The following is a 16,159-nucleotide window of genomic DNA, read 5'->3' as shown; positions in this document are numbered from 1 at the left end:
CTCCATGTTTGTGTATCTTCCCAAAGAACTACACTGAACAGAAACAAAATAACCCCAAACAACAAGGCTCAGTTTTCAACGACATACCTCCTTAAATTCTACCACTTCAACCACGCTACACAAACTGAGGATTCCTCTGGAGCAAGTTCTGCCCGCAGATATATGTAGGCACATCTCTCACTGAAGTCCATGGCAGGATTAGCCCGTCAGATTCCCTGATAGGAGCAGTATGGGCTCCGCGTTACAATTTAAGGAGGTCAGCACAGTACTATTCTTTCTACTCAGATGTCAGACCTAACCCTGCTATGGATCACGTGTCTATATTCTGTGCTGTAGCACCACTCGTTTTTATACAGCCCTACCACCTAAAGACCCAACCAAGCTCAGGGTTACTCCGTGCTGGGTGCTGTACAAACACATTGTAGAAGCCACTCCCTGCTCCCAAGAGCTGAGTCTGAAGGCACCTAACCCTCCCCAAATACCGTGACAAATGGGTTTATATACAAGATTTTCAGCCTTCAACAAGAGCATCTGCAGCTAAGAGCCCAGTTTGGCACTAAGGTATCCCACCTAGCCGCAGCTTCCACTCTCTGGGGCAGACAGCGGTGCCCATGCACAGCCTAAGCGGGCAGGGGCTAGTGCAGGATCCGGCCTCCCATACCCAGGCACGCGAGCTCCGCCTCCACCAGCGTGGCAGGGCCCCCGGGCTCTTCCAGGCGGGGTCTGAGTTGCACAGCGGAGCCAGAGGCTCCCACACCTACAGGGCTGGGCGAGCACCACCGGCTCCTTCTCTCAGAAGGCAGCAGCTCGAGCCTCAGCGTTGTGGGTGCTACGGGGCAAGCCCAAGGGAGAGCCGAGCCCAGCCCCGCACGCGGGGGCAGAGCCTGGCAGGATGTCCCGGGGCTCCGGGAAAAGGGGGGCCTTCCCCCCGCCCGGGGCACTCTTGCTGCAGCTAGCCTGGCCGCGCGCCTGCCGCCCAGGCCGCCGCCGCTCCCGCGCTGCCCTGGGCCCGGGCTTCCCCGCCCCCCGCCACGGTGTCAGCGGGAGGAGCCGGCTCGGGAGCCGGGCGCAGGCGCCCCTAGACGCGTCCCACCCTCCGCGGTCCCGGAGCAGCAATAGCAGCAGGAGATGGGCCGCTCCGCCACCTGGTCGCTGCAGGCTCCGCACCGCCCAGGGCTCCGGCCGCCCCTTCTCTGGGCCCTGTTGTGCTTCTGCGTCTTGGCGCGGCCCCTGCGGGCTGGGGGCTTCAAGAAGAGGGGACCCACCGTGACTGCCAAGGTGACTCCAGCCGAGGGGCGGGGCTGGAGCCCTGCCAGCTGCGGGTTGCTGACCCTCTTTGGGGACAAAGCCCCTCTCCAGCGCCGCCCCCATTAAACACTACTTGGGGGGTGGGTGGTAAGGGGGGAATTGCACCGCTGACCCTTGTCTCAGTGTAAACCCGTCTTCTGCTGTGCATCTAGATCAGACACCCCCAGTCTGGGGCTCCCCGGTGTTTTGTGTTTTAACCTGTAAAATCGATCAGAGCAACAGCTGGATGTGATGGGGGAGGGATTGTAGTACCAGTGCTAACTTCTTGCAGCGCGTCACAGCTCCACAGCGGAGAGAGAGATCCAGCCCAGTCTTGTCGATTAAGAAAGTTGGGAGGAAAGTAGGGAATGATCGTGGTTAGTAGCGGTTATTTGTGCTAAGATCATGCACCCTATGTGCAGTGTGTCCATGCTCTAATGCCTGCAGGAGCTGAGCTCAGGAGTGGGATCTAGGAACTCCGAAGTTCTGTCTAAGGCCTCCTCATTATATAGCCAGCTCATGTAATCTTCCCTAGTTTATAAACTGGGGATAATGATACTTACTGGTTTCACTGAGCTGTTGTGAATATTAACCAATCCATTAGTTGATGTTTATAAAACCTGATAGATAAATACTACATAATATTGTTGTTATGGATTAGATTACCTTTTTAATGTCTTATTTCTATGGGAGTACATAGCACTGGGTGGAATACAGAGTAAATTCTCATGGGGTAGACTGAAGTCAGTGGGAGTCCATTGAAGGTAACGAAGCTATGGCAACTTACATCTGGGATCTGCTCTCAGGAACCCTTCTAATGTCAAGCATTGTAAGAGTGCAATTCCCTGCTGTGAATATGTGTTTGTACATGCAGTGGACAAGCAAAATTGACACAGGAGTTAGTACTAGTGCCTGGTATCTCTCTTGCTTCAGTGGAGCCAGGAAAACACAGGAATTTCTGGATCAGATCAGTCCAGAAATCCTCTAGGCCAGTACACTGTCTCAACCATTGTCAAGCACTTCAGAGGAAGATTCAAGAAACTCTGCAATGGATAATTATGGAATAATTTGCTTCTTGGAGAATCTTTTTCCTAGCTCCATCAGTTGGTGGTTAGCCTATGATTTGAACCATGGAGGGTTATATATGATTTGAACCATGGAGGTAAAAGTAGTTTATTTTACTTTGTATCTTATTTAATTAATATTACTGGATGTTTTCATTATCCATATATGTTGACTCCTACCGAGTGGTTGGCCTTCCGTGGAAATATTATGCAAGTGGAGTATAACGGCATGAGGTTGCACTGGTACAACAACATCTCAACTAGTTATGGGGAATGAGAGGAAGAGCCAGGTGCCTTTAGGTATTTGACACAGTTGCAGTTCTTTAAGAGTATTTTAATATTTCCATTATATAAGAGTTTTGTAACAACTAGCGAATGAGTCCCAGAATATCCTCTTTCAGCAGCTACCTGCACCATTCAAACTTTCATTAGCTAAACATATCCTGCTCTTCATAATATTCATTTTATAAAAAACTTTACAACATTTAATTGTATTCATGCTTTACTCCTCATTGAAGTACTGTTTGGACTTGTTTTCTAGCATTTACAGTGACTCGACTAGTGTTTTAACCATCTGAGAGTCAGAGCTCAGTCATACCCTGCCTTCTCCCTCCAGGGCTCTGTTTATTAAATCTTGCAGTATGGGAAGTTGGATCAGTTTATTGCTTTGCCATCTCTCCCTTGTGTTCTGTTAGAATAGGTTGTTCTGTTCTTACCCCTACTTGCCAAAACTTGAAAAGCAGGTACTATGAGATCAGCCAGATATGAATCAAATGTAAAATGTAGTAAAACACTGACATTCTGGTATAAATTAAGAGAACATTTATCTTAATTTACTAGGCCTCTGTTGTTGCTTTAAAAGCAGTAGGCAGTCAATGAACCCTGCATTAGTTCTGCAGATCCTCCTCATAAACAGAAAATAATCTGCCTTAGACATGTGTAGGATGGAAGGTAAGTGGAGCTATCTGACAACCAGATGAATGTTCCAAGCCGTGTGGATGTCTCAGGAGGCTCACACCTGTTGGAACTGGTGTACTTCATTGTATGATACATTTGTGCTTCCTTAAAAAAATTCTGTAAGAGCTGAAGGATAGACAGGATTTCTACTCCATGGTGATCAGAAACAAATGTGAAATAGATAATTGAGGGCGGTCATTGGAACAGGAGATAAAAAATTCTCCCTTTTCTTAAATTTGTCTTAGGGCCAGATTCAGACAAGTGTGCAAACACACCCCGGTTTTCATGGGCACCGTTCTGAAAATCTGCTCTCTAACTAATATTGAATAATAATTCTAGATACATCCAGAAACTAGGGTGTTCATGCCAAGTGGCAAGAAAATGGACTAGGTGGACCAAAGTTTCCCCGCCCCCTCCCATCCGCCCTTTGGACATTTCTGTAATCATAGTCAACCATCATATTCAAAAGCCCATGTAAGGTCAGGACATATAACAGAAACAGCTAGTAGGAGAGAATGAAAGACCCATTCACATGGGAAAGAAACCATGGTCATTTAATGTCACTACCAAGCTAAATTGTTGGCCACATAATATTTTGTTGAATGCCACAAGGAACATCAAATACCACATCACAGTATGACACACACACATGGGTGGGGGAGCGGGAAAGAGGACAGTGTTTTCTTAGCAGGCGCAACAGTCTTTATTTAGATTTTTGTGAAGTTAAAAGAGATCTCACTTTCTGACAGTTATTCCTATTTTTAATCCCTTTAGAATATCTGCATATTCAAATAAAATTGATTAATAGAGTCTGAACTGCATTAAAATACTCTAACTCATTAGCCTTCTTCAAGTGATTTTATAGAAACATTCTTACACTGCAGATTCTATGAAGTGAGATGTCCAACTTCAAGTCAACATGTTTATTTCTCTAGGCAGACTTCTAAACTTGTGTTTAGCAAGGCAACTGGCTTCTAACAGAAAATAATTCTCACCGTTAATTAGCCAAATAAACTACATTGTGTACACTTTTGTCTAGATGACCAATTGCTTTCAGTGATCTAAATAGTGCCACCTTTAGTGTAAGTGGGTATATGCTTACCTCCAAGTGGATGGAAAACTGGCTTTTGAGAATCCCTGTATTGTAATTCCCCGTTGTTGTCCATATATCTGAATAGCAGTATTGGTTGTTTAAAACTTTCCCCCTACCTGGGTATTCATGAATGCTAAAAGTGGGCATATCTTTACCAACAAACTGTGGTTATATCTTCAGATACATTTTGGTATTGGCACCTGTGAAAAAAGCTCTTAGAAACATGTCTACAGGATTGGTATTGTAACTTTATGTAGCTTTCTGTCTGAGCATTTTAAAGTGATGAATGAAACTCCAGAACTGGTATTCACAATGCTTAGCACGTTCTTCTGCATAATTTGTAAATAAAGTGGCTTTAAGAGGTTTTTCTTAAAAGTGCATGCTGTTTAGAACTCCATTCACATAATACCATCCAAAGGCCATTTGCTTTAATACTTACGAAGTTTAGTCTGTTTTTATCATATTTGTATAATTTTGTTTTCTTCATAAAAATATCCAGGTGTTCTTTGATGTGAAGATCGGAGAGAAAGATGTTGGCAGAATTGTAATTGGCTTGTTTGGAAAAGTTGTCCCAAAGACTGTTGAGAACTTCATTGCACTGGCAACTGGGGAAGTATGTTTGTTTTCTTTCTTTTACACAACATACAAGTTTGGGTGGAGAATAAAAGGTGAAAAAGTACGGCTTTACAAAATGACATTTCAGTTGTGAACTTTCCATGTTGATTGTCCATAATTTTTTCATTCTAGGGATAGTAATGTAAGAGAACCATCTTATGGGCCCATCTCTCCTACCTATAATCCCAAACTCCTTTCACAGCTTTGTTCTCAAAACTTCATTGTGCAGGCCATTACACAGGCCTCTGCAGACCTGGGTCCTTAAACTATGAACTTAATCCAGCCCTAAATTGTAGTTGGGACTAGTAAATTTGGGTGGTATGATCATCTGAATAGCAAATAAGGATCTCTTGAATTAGGAAGAATTTTGTAACTTGCTGTCACTATCATGAAATTGTATGCTTCTTCCATCCCTTATTCTGTGGTATCCCAACATAGCATGAGCAGCACTCACCCACCTCCTACATTATTTTGCTTCATGTATTTTTGTGTCTTGCTGTCATTTTGGAAAGTGGTGGTAGTGCCCTATTACAAAGTCTTTTCTTGCGATTTTCCCCTTATTTTGTTTATAATCTGTGAAACCCTAACATTCAGATTGATTGCCTCTTTCCATCTGCCATAGATAAATGTCCTGCACAAAAATGCATATATACTCATTTGGAGCTTTATTGCTTTTCTTAGAAAGGATATGGGTACAAAGGAAGTAAATTTCATCGTGTGATCAAAGATTTCATGATTCAAGGTGGAGACTTCACAGCTGGAGATGGAACTGGAGGTAACATGCTTATTATCCTCCAACTCTCCTCCTCCTAACAGCTTTACATGCAAGTTCAGCATAGTGAAAGAATGAACAAAGCATTTAATTGAGCTAAAATGGATGCCAAAGACATTGTAGATACAGAAGAATTTAAAACAACTGATCCAGGAGTCATGGGATATTAGCTACCAAAACTTTAGTTGCCAGATGATATGTACAATTAAAGCTTCACAATGTCAACTGAAATATGACCAGTTTTCTGTGGTCATATATCTTAAAAAGGTATGTGCTGAGAATGTTTTAAAACAATGGTGGGCTGCTCCAACTGGCTTAGGAGAATAGTATAGGTTTTGAAAAAGATTCTTATGCAAATGCAAATATATGAGATCCATGCTATTTGTGTATGTGGTGGGGCAAGGGGTTGCTCTTGGTCCCGTCCCCACCCCAAGTATTTTCTTTTTAACTACTTTCTGAGGAAAACAGTTAAGTGGCTCTGAACAAAGGCAGTATTATCTGCAGGGAGATAGGGTGCAAAAGCAGTAATAAGGGCTGTATTCACATTCTAGAGGATGAGATTACTATATAGCAGGTTTGCCACCTGAAAGTTTGAATGCAGCCTACACTCTTGCCCCTATTCTTCCTTCTCCTCAGGGCCTGTAGTAATGCTGCCACTTTGCTGTACAGGCTGCTTGGGGAATCTGTCCCTCGGTCTTTGGAGAAAACGTTTGATGTTAATTTTGTTCATATCCTGGACTTGACTTATAGTACAGCATGCTGGTATGCAAGTGCAAGGTCCAGCACTGCAAGCTTCGCTACAGTTGATCATGTAGATCATCTAATTCCAAAAACTGATCCTTGCTCAGTGCTCCAGTAGAAGGTAGACTTCCCATCCTTCTCAGTCTCCTAGGGGAGAAGTTCCTTAAGACTGCAAAGGATGAGGCATGGAACTAAATTCCGCATTGTTCAGCATCTCATGCCAATTTCTATCCTAACCCATTGGTACCCAAGTCATCCTTTTCTTCCTGTAATTGAGTAAAGTTGTTTCTGCCAATCACATTCTTGAGCAGAAGATAGAAAATGTTCAGGGTGAGAACTGCTTTAACCATTTAAAATAGATGTACTAGAATGGTCATACATCTTCCTGCTGCTACTTAGTTGATCAAAAGCTTCATGTCCAGGTTACTGCGATCACCTTTAGCTACTTGGATTCATTTCTGAAATGTGTCTACGTGGGGAGCATCTCGTACCAATGAAGGATGAAATGTGGGAGATAGATTTGAAAATAAGTGTGCGCCACTTTGGTGGCTTTTTTTTTTTTTTTTTAAACACATCAGATGATCTGGCTATTGACATAGTTCAGTCAACAGGAAGTGGCAGGAACAGGCTTTTTCTGGATCCAGCACTTAACTGATAAAGGGCAGTCTCTCTTGCGTAGGATGCATTCTTTCTTCTAGATTTTCCTCTTCTATTTTCTGTACTTTCTTGCCTGCCTGCCTGCTCCTTCCAAGCACTCCCAGTTTGAGTTGTCTACATAACAGTGCTAGTGATTACCCATAGGAACAGATTGTGGGGAAGGGGAAAGTGCCAAAGTTTAGAGCACCAAAGACACAATCTAGCAATGCAGTGAACACTGTCTACTTTCTCACCGTATTACCCTTAATCATGTTTATTATAGTAGTGTTTAGGGGCCAGCTCTGAATGGGGTCCCATTGTGCTAGGCACTGTACATACAGAGTAAGAGACAGATGATCCACATAGCTTTCTTTTCTCATAACAGTGGAATTTAAACCTACACCAATTATTTTTTCCCTTCTAAATTCTCTGTTTTAGAGAACAGTGCAGTCTTTCTGTAATTAAATTCCCATGGATGGTAACTAAATTTGGGTTAGCCTAACGAACTCATTGTTTAAAAAAAGTAATTCATGTTAGAAAAAGAATGGTTCAGTTATAAAGTTACATGTTAAAAATGTCTCAAGACATGGCTAATTTTTTTCAGTAGTCCTTATTATCTTGTTTAAACTCATTGTAGAGGGCCGAGCACATAGTTGTCACTAAACAAATAGTATTGTTCCATGTCTATGGGTAGGTTTTTCAAAGATAGTTCTTTGTACATATGAAGTGTTTTGGATCAGAACACCTTTACTATGGTGTGTGTAGCAGTGAGGAGATGGGATTACCCAACATCTGAATCATCTTAATTACTAAAAATTGTATGGTTTTTCCTGCTTTCTGAACCAAAGGGAAATTTAATTCTATGGCTTTAATTATTTTGCTGCTAGTACATTTCTAAACCTGCTTTTGTTTTGTGTCACAGGAACAAGTATCTATGGAGAGAGGTTTCCAGATGAGAACTTTAAACTCAAGCACTATGGAATTGGATGGGTTAGCATGGCTAATTCTGGTCCAGATACCAATGGTTCTCAGTTCTTCATCACTGTGACAAAACCTTCCTGGCTGGATGGAAAACATGTAGTATTTGGCAAAGTCATTGATGGAATGGTAGGTTTAAAAAATATAGTATCATAGTAGATAGATCTGACCAAATTTGGCTGTTGCAACAATGTAAATCCGATTTATACCATTATAGTTGACAGCAGAATTTGATCTCTATTATCTATAATGTATACAAGACAGAGAAATGCAAAGCATTTAACTTTGAAATGTCCTATGAAACAACAAATGTTCATTGCAGAAATTGAAACTAAGTAGTCACTTTGACCTTCATATTTCCTGATGCTTGTGACTAGCCTGCTTCTGACAGACTCCTTTGTTGGGTGGCAGGTAGTCAGTGCTATTATACAGTGTTTGGAACCCTCAGACCTTTGGATGTCCTACATTGGAGAGTGCTATCTGAGTTCATATTCCTCTTGCACTAATCTTGTTATCCATTTAATAATGAATTTACTGGTTTCTCAAGCTAACAACCCAGTTTTGTAAAAATGGGTAATATTCTCAATGGTGGTGTCTGCTCTAGTACGGAATCTTAGAGTGAAAATAAATTTATTCAGATATGTACAAACAACATCAGAATATTAGGTACACAGTTACAAAATATTTCATTGACACTTGATTACTGTGAAAAACCACAAAATGCCTAAATACTGTACACAACACTGCTGTATCACCCTATACCTGACTTCACTTACTGCTATTTGAGTTTGCCCTAACATCTTGTTTTCCCACTCTCCTCATCTCTGTTTTGAAGTAGACTGATGTGGAACCTATTCTACAGATATTTTCTATATAGAGCATGAAGATTTCATTTGATCTTTTAAGAGCCACAACAGGAGTTGAAACTTTTCTAGCAGATTCAGAGTAAATTTTAAATCAGAACTTCATTAACTGGCAAAAACATCTCAGGCCAGATGACTGATAATCCTAGCTATATTCTGGTCCTTCAAAACAATATTTTAAGTATGTGCCTGGTCTCAGACTTGTGTTCTCCCATACCCACTTGAGTGGCGGTCATGATACTCGCTCAATACTTTGGTGTAAGTAAGAAAGGATTTATAGAGTATGAGAGGAGTCGTATGATTATTCCATACACAAGTAGGGTTTCTGATTAGAAGAAAATTACTATGCAAGCTTCATGATCCTGGGATTCAATTACTGATGATAGAGCATGGATAGAATTATGTGTGCTTGTTAGCTTTATCGGCTGTAAGGATATTTTCAGTTCCTCCTTTGCTATGACATTTTTTTTTCTTTCCTAAAAATGGTCCATCTTTGATATGAGGCCACATAGCATTTGAGTTCAGGCTTCTTACTAGATGGTGAGTTGTTATCTAAGCACCCAGCCTAGCTTAGTTTATGTGGGAACTACTCCTGTGGAAATTCTGTGCTACGGCGCATGCACAGAATTTATGTCCCTGCAGATTTCTTTGCTTCTCCGCAGAAAAATGTCTTTCTGACGGGGAAGCAAAGGGAAATCCCAAGAGCGGTCATGAGACCCTCCCCAGCAGTATTCAGTTTCAGGTGCCCAGGACAGCTGGTAGAGAGGTAAATCACAGTGGGGCAGGGAACAGGACTGGGAAAGACCCAACTGTTGGCTCCTACCCTGCGCCGGGCTCAGCTGCTAGTACCGGCTGGGCTGGAGAGGACGGGACTTCCTCTTCTCCTGCATGGCATTCGGGGCTGTGTCAGACCTACTTCCAGATTTCTCCCCTGACTGGAGGAAGCTCTGCAAACTCTCCACACCCCATACTTCCTGCACCTATTGCTCTTCAGCTGCAGGGGGAGGGATCACTGTGTAGGGAAATGCTCTCCCATTTTCCCAAGCCCCATGCATCCAGATCCCCTCATACCCAGACCCTTCCACCGAGCCTCACCCCCTCCACACACCCACCCTTCCCTGCTGAGCCCCAACCACCTTCACCTGTATCCCCTTGCAGAGTTCCATTACACCCAGAACCCTCCCCAAGGCTCTGTGCACCCAGATCCCCTACTGAGTCACTCGCACCCAGATTGCTCCACAGAACCCTCTCAACCTACACCTGGATCCCCCCCCCCACTAAGCTCCTCCATATTTGGATCTTGCCTTGCTGAGCCTGCCTGCTCACACCTGGTGCACCGGGCACAGAGAGGCAGGGCCCTGGGGTGTTTCACGGGCAGGCCCGGTCCTTGCGCTGTGTCAGGGTTGGGTACAGCCTCACTAGTGAGTCTATGTCCCGGAGGGGGGAGCTGCACAGTGATCTCCCATATCTGTGCAGCCAATGGCCTGTGTTCCCCAGTGCCACACTGGAGCCTCCACATTTATTTGACAAATAACATTTGCAGAATTTTAAAAGATTGTGTGCGGCATTTTTCATTTTTTTGGTGCAGAATGCTCTCAGGAGTAATAGGAACTAAGCAGGAAAAGATCCAAGTAGAAAAGCTGCAGAAAATTTATTTTTATGCTAAGGTCACTTAGTCTTTTGCCTTGTGTTGGATGTTAGCAAACCTTGTTTTCTTTACTAAATGTAAGTGTTTTGTTTTAATAGTCTGTGGTGCACGCTGTAGAACTTCAGCAGACAGATGAACATGACCGCCCTCTTCAAGACTGTGTGATCGTGAACAGTGGCAAAATAGCTGTAAAAGAACCATTTGTAGTTGAAGTAGAGGATTGATGAACTCAACAGCTACCCTGGAAGAGAAAATATAATGGCTTTTTCTTTTGGGGATAAAATTTGGGTGCAGATAAAAATTATCCAGTGACTTCTTCCATATAAATGCTCAATGCTGTCGGCAAACAATGCAGTAAACTCAGCAGTTGTAAGATGTGCAAAGCTTCTATGTATTTATGTTGAAACTTCAGGGAACCAGCACTTTTTTAAATATAAGGGACATGTCACTAAAACCTAGAGCTGGTCGAAAATCATGAAAAATTGTTTTCATTTTGCAGTGTTTGAACATGGTTTCATTTTCTGTTTTGTCATGAAATTTTCCACAGTTGTTACTGGCATTTTCCTTGAAATCCGTATATACTGAAAACCAGATCTTTGATAAACAAATTTTCAAATGATTTATGTAAGAATTTTAGTAAAATCATGCAAAATTTTGTGAAAAGCAGAATTTGATTTCAATGATATATTTTTCAAAAACGTTTTTGGAAAAAAAGCCATTTTGCATCAAAATAATTCTAGGTGAAAAATCTCAACGGGCTCTACTAAATACACATTGGTGCAGCTTTTCTAGAGATAAGGTCACAATACTAGAGATGCAAGTGGCTTATCAGTTCAAATCCATCTCCTGAAAGTGCAGGATCAAGTTGTTCCCGTTTCCAGATAAAGGCTATATTAAATACAAGATTTAGCCAAGACAGAGCAGATCACTTTGTATAATAAACTGTGGTTATAGTAACTCATTTTAAAAAGGATCCTTCTCTTAATGCATGATGGATTTTATGTGCACAGCAATCCATGCCATGCATACCAGAAGGAAACCAAAGTTTTCAACTAAAAGGTTTTCTAAAAGCTAAAGCGACTGCACTTTAGACTTGAATTTTTGTAACCCTGCCCGGCTATTGCTAGCAGACAAAACAAATTTGATAGTTTTTAAACAAGGTATATACAAAGGCTCAATTAAAGATTGTTATATGGAATTTTTGATGAGCTATATATGTATGCAATATTAAACTTTTTTGGAATATGAAGTAAATTGTTTTTTCCTTAATTTTGACAATGTGTTTTAAATAGTGCTGTCAAACACTTAAAAAATTGCGATTAATCGCAAGATTAACAAAATAATTGTGATGAATAGCAGTTTTAATCACAACCATTTATTTAAATATTTTTGGATATTTTCTACATTTTCAAATATATTGATTTCAATTACAACACGGAATACAAAGTGTACAGTGCTCACTTTATTTTTGGTTACAAATATTTTCACTATAAAAAGATAAACAAAAGACATAGTATTTTTCAGTTCACCTCACACAAGTACTTTATTGCAATCTCTTTCTTGTGAAAGTGCAATTTACAAATGTAGAGTTCTCTTTTACATAACTGCAATCAAAAATAAAACAATGTAAAACCTAGAGCCTGCAAGTCCACTGAGTCCTACTTCTTGTTCAGCCAATCACTAAGACAAACAAGCTTGTTTATATTTACAGGAGATAATGCTGCCCGCTTCTTAATTACAGTGTCACCTAAAAGTGAAAACAGGCGTTCACATGGCACTGTTGTAGCCAGCGTCGCAATGTATTTACGTGCCAGTTTAGCTAAACATTTGTATGCCCCTTCATGCTTCAATCACCATTCCAGAGGACAGGATTCCATGCTGATGACGGGTTCTGCTCAATAATGATCCAAAGCAGTGCGGATTGACACACGTTTATTTTCATCATCTGAGTCAGATACTACCAACAGAAGGTTGATTATCTGTTTTGGTGGTTCGGATTCTGTAGTTTCCGCATCGGAGTGTTGTTCTTTTAAGCCTTCTGACAGCATGTTCCACACCTCATCCCTCTCAGATTTTGGAAGGCACTTCAGATTCTTAAACCTTGGGTCGACTGCTGTAGCTATCTTTAGAAATCTCATATTGGTACCTGCTTTATGTTTTGTCAAATCTGCAGAGAAAGTGTTCTTAAATCGAACAACATGTGCTGGGTTGTTCTCCGAGACTGCTATAACATGAAACTTATGGCAGAATGCAGTTAAAACCAAGGAGTTCAGTCACAAATTGAAATAATGCTTTATTTTTTTAACGAGTGTCGTCAGCATGGAAGCACGTCCTCTTGAATGGTGGGTGAAGCATGAAAGGGCATACGAATGTTTAGCATATCTGGCATGTAAATACCTTGCAATGCCGGCTACAAAAGTGCCACGTGAACACCTGTTCTCTCACTTTCAGGTGACACTATAAATAAGAAGCGGGCAGCATTATCTCCTGTAAATGTAAACAAGCTTGTTTGGCTTAGTAATTGAGGACTTGTAGGTTCTAAAGTTTTACATTGTTTTGTTTTTGAGTGCATTTATGTAACAAAAAAAATCTACATTTGTATGTTGCACTTTCATGATAAAGAGATTTCACAACAGTACTTGCATGAGGCGAATTGAAAAAATACTATTTTTGTTTTTTACAGTGCAAATACTTTAAATCAAAAATATAAAGTGAGCACTATACACTTTGTATTCTCTATTGTAATTGAAATCAATATACACCTCTACCTCGATATAACATGAATTCGTATATAACGCGGTAAAGCAGTGCTCCGGGGGACGGGGACGGGGGACTGCGCATTCCAGTGGATCAAAGCAAGTTCAATATAACGCGATTTCACCTATAATACGGTAAGATTTTTTGGCTCCCGAGGACAGCGTTATATTGAGGTAGAGGTGTGCTTGAAAATGTAGAAAAACATCAAAAATATAATAAATTGAAATTGGTATTCTATTATTGTTTAACAGTGCAATTAAAACGGTCATTAATTACAATATTTTTTTTTAATTGCATTCATTTGTTTCCAGTTAATGGCAATTGACAGCCCTAGTTTTAATCGTAAGATACAAATGTCTATTGTGAGCTGTGCTGTAAATCTACTTTAACAGAGAGAATGAATCAAGATACAAAATTATCAGTATGGCATAGCAGGTAATACTTTTGTCTCTAAATCAGAAGCTGCTAAGTTCTATGCTCATGAGGAGTACTGACAGTTCAGTACTTACTACAGCCACTGAGGATTCTTTTATATATCTGTGATTCACATCACAAGAGAGATCGTTTGGATCACAGTTAAGAGTAAATTCTCAATTTGAGATGCACAAGGTGCTTCATAGGACTTATACTTGTATTTATGAATAGCCAATAGTCTGATTTCAGATTATATTTTCAAGCCTGGTAGAAAGTGACAGCTTTGCACATACCTAAGTCCCCAAATCTTACACTGTCGCATCAATCATCAAAACAGCTTCAAAATCAGTTTAGTGTTTGGCAGGAGGCACTATTGCTCCCTCAGGACTACACTGCTATGTTAGGGCCCAATTCTGCCATGACGACTTGTGCTGAAAAGTCCTTTACTCCAGTTAGCCCTATGAATTATTTATATATTATATTAATGAAGCAGCAATACAGCAGAACTGAATAATGTGATGTTCAAGACATATTTCTGTATAAACTTAACATATCAGGGGGATGGTGCTGAAAACTGCTAATAATAAGGTTAAACATTTTCTCACTCTTCCAGTGTTTGGGGGCGGGGGCAAGTTGTGGGAGAAATAGCTGTAGTAAGAAGCTTTGAAATGTGCCCTTTAGAGTAGAAATGATACATTCACAGTTCATATGCTCCTGTGTGCATGTTCTAGTAGTTTATTTTACAGTGCAATATCCAGTAATGGACATAACAAATTTCAAGTTCGTCTGAACACACAATCAATTTTTAGTTATTTTAGTAGTAAATTATATCCTTGCTTGACCTCACCAAAAGGTGGTGTAAACTGTGGTTCGCAAAATATAAGATATTAAACACAGAGTGTAAATTGGCTTGGAAATTAAACACACACTAGAAGTAACAACTGAATGAGGTTGTTACCATAAATGTCATGCCAAACGTCAGGTGGTTAGAATGCCATAGGAGTTCTCTACAACCAACATCCTGAAACAAAGCTACATTGCAGATGGTGGAAACTCCCTCTCACACAAAACTTGACACTGTTCTACCTAAACATTAAGGTTTAGATTTGAAATATTTACCTTTAGAATACTAATACAATACTTTTAAGTTGCATTTAATTTCCAGTTAAGCAACTGCATTTTTTAAAATTGTAGTCTCTCTCTTACTGTCTTCAGTGCCAGCACTTTCAATGCATTCCTTGCCAGCAATGGGTAATGCACTGGAACTAATATAAAAAAGGATTAGTGTAATTTGTAATTAAAAAAAAAGCAATATTAGTAAAGCTTTTAATTCTTTTCAAAGATTAGTGTAATTCAGTGTATGACTGTCATCTTTTAGTATTAAATATTAGAGTATGTATATACATTAGTTTAAATATGGAAACAGGTTTTCAGCTTATCTATTTTTTTTTAAAAGCACAAACTGTAGTGACACTGATTTTAAAAGCTATAATGTATGAAATTAAACTAAGGTGGTGACTTTTGCCTCTTAGAATTGGTATCACATCACAGAATTGTGTTACGTAAATTTCCTTGACAAGACTTGCTTTAATTTCTTCTATCCACGCACCACTTCTACCTGGGCAGTAGATGAGGATAAAATATCCCATGGAGAACTCCTTCAATAACTACATTTGGAAAGTCATCTGAAAAACAGAAAAGAAAAACTGCTTTCTTATGTATGTCAATACCATATAAATGCTTTTGTGGAATATAACAAGGCAAGGACTAGTATAATTTAGGATATTGCATCACTATAGTGTTTATCCCTGTTGGGAATGTACTATTAGTAATGCTGTTTCAGCACTAAAGCCACTTTAGTATAGCATAGGGCATTGCATAAATGCGCTGCCAGATTTGTAGCTTATTGATTTAAAGGGATGTTCTAATACTTAATGCTGCTAGACTCCAGCTCTTTATCTGAATCTTTTCTCACAAGGAAGATGGATTACACTGGCAATTCAATTTCTAACAAAATCTCAATATACTTGAAGGAATTCCAAGATTGCTACTGGGAATACTTTACAGCAGTTTTTCCATTGTAGTTTATAGCAACGTTTAGTCCAAGTGGACTTGAAGATGCCTGTGCCATCATAGAAGCTTCTCAAGAGCAGTGAGATTGTAGACTGGCTATTCAACATAAAAGGGCAAGTTCCTTACAAAAAGTCATCCCATCAAATTTGAAGGGGAGCAACCCATACACACAAAATATTTTCAGTGCAAATGCAAAGGAAACCAGCACCATTTTTTCATGTTAAATTTACCTCCATAAATAAAATTGAAACAGATTACCTG

The 16,159-nt window shown here is 40.3% G+C and overlaps 2 protein-coding genes across 10 annotated transcripts in view; one reads left to right on the top strand and one right to left on the bottom strand.

The window, feature by feature from the left end:
* Positions 1-987: 987 nt before the first annotated feature.
* On the top strand, positions 988-11,903 carry PPIC (peptidylprolyl isomerase C). Of its 2 annotated transcripts, none has more exons than XM_005305152.4 (5): positions 988-1,278; positions 4,901-5,014; positions 5,698-5,791; positions 8,088-8,272; positions 10,753-11,903. In XM_005305152.4, exons 1-5 carry the CDS (start codon positions 1,129-1,131, stop codon positions 10,876-10,878), a joined length of 669 nt encoding a protein of 222 aa, XP_005305209.2. In that variant the 5' UTR covers positions 988-1,128; the 3' UTR covers positions 10,879-11,903. The 2 variants fall into 2 exon arrangements, with proteins under 2 accessions (XP_005305209.2, XP_023964873.1); XM_024109105.3 differs by lacking the exon at positions 988-1,278 and adding an exon at positions 1,382-2,449.
* Positions 11,904-14,537: 2,634 nt separating this feature from the next.
* The window catches only part of SNX24 (sorting nexin 24), a 131,661-nt gene continuing 130,039 nt past the window's right edge, over positions 14,538-16,159 (bottom strand). For 6 of the 8 annotated variants that reach the window (XM_042854635.2, XM_065599280.1, XM_042854632.2 and 3 more), the window contains 2 exons: positions 15,444-15,510; positions 14,538-15,090 (listed from right to left, as the gene is read on the bottom strand). In XM_042854635.2, the coding sequence (XP_042710569.1) occupies positions 14,991-15,090; positions 15,444-15,510 (167 nt within the window). In that variant the 3' untranslated portion in view covers positions 14,538-14,990. Of the gene's footprint in view, positions 15,511-16,159 lie in introns of all 8 variants that reach the window. The other 2 variants (XM_065599284.1, XM_005305151.5) reach the window with 1 other exon arrangement.

Source organism: Chrysemys picta, chromosome 6 (genome assembly GCF_011386835.1).
Source record: "Chrysemys picta bellii isolate R12L10 chromosome 6, ASM1138683v2, whole genome shotgun sequence".
Classification (NCBI taxonomy): Eukaryota; Metazoa; Chordata; order Testudines; family Emydidae; genus Chrysemys; species Chrysemys picta.
Note: the sequence above shows the minus strand (reverse complement) of the source record. Positions and strands in the feature narration are given on the sequence as shown.

Bases quoted from the DNA above. Each gene is read 5' to 3' on its own strand.
- PPIC (XM_005305152.4), top strand. From the start codon at position 1,129: ATGGGCCGCTCCGCCACCTGGTCGCTGCAGGCTCCGCACCGCCCAGGG. The intron at 1,279-4,900 runs GTGACTCCAGCC...AAAAATATCCAG, and splicing joins GACCCACCGTGACTGCCAAG to GTGTTCTTTGATGTGAAGAT. The intron at 8,273-10,752 runs GTAGGTTTAAAA...TTGTTTTAATAG, and splicing joins GCAAAGTCATTGATGGAATG to TCTGTGGTGCACGCTGTAGA.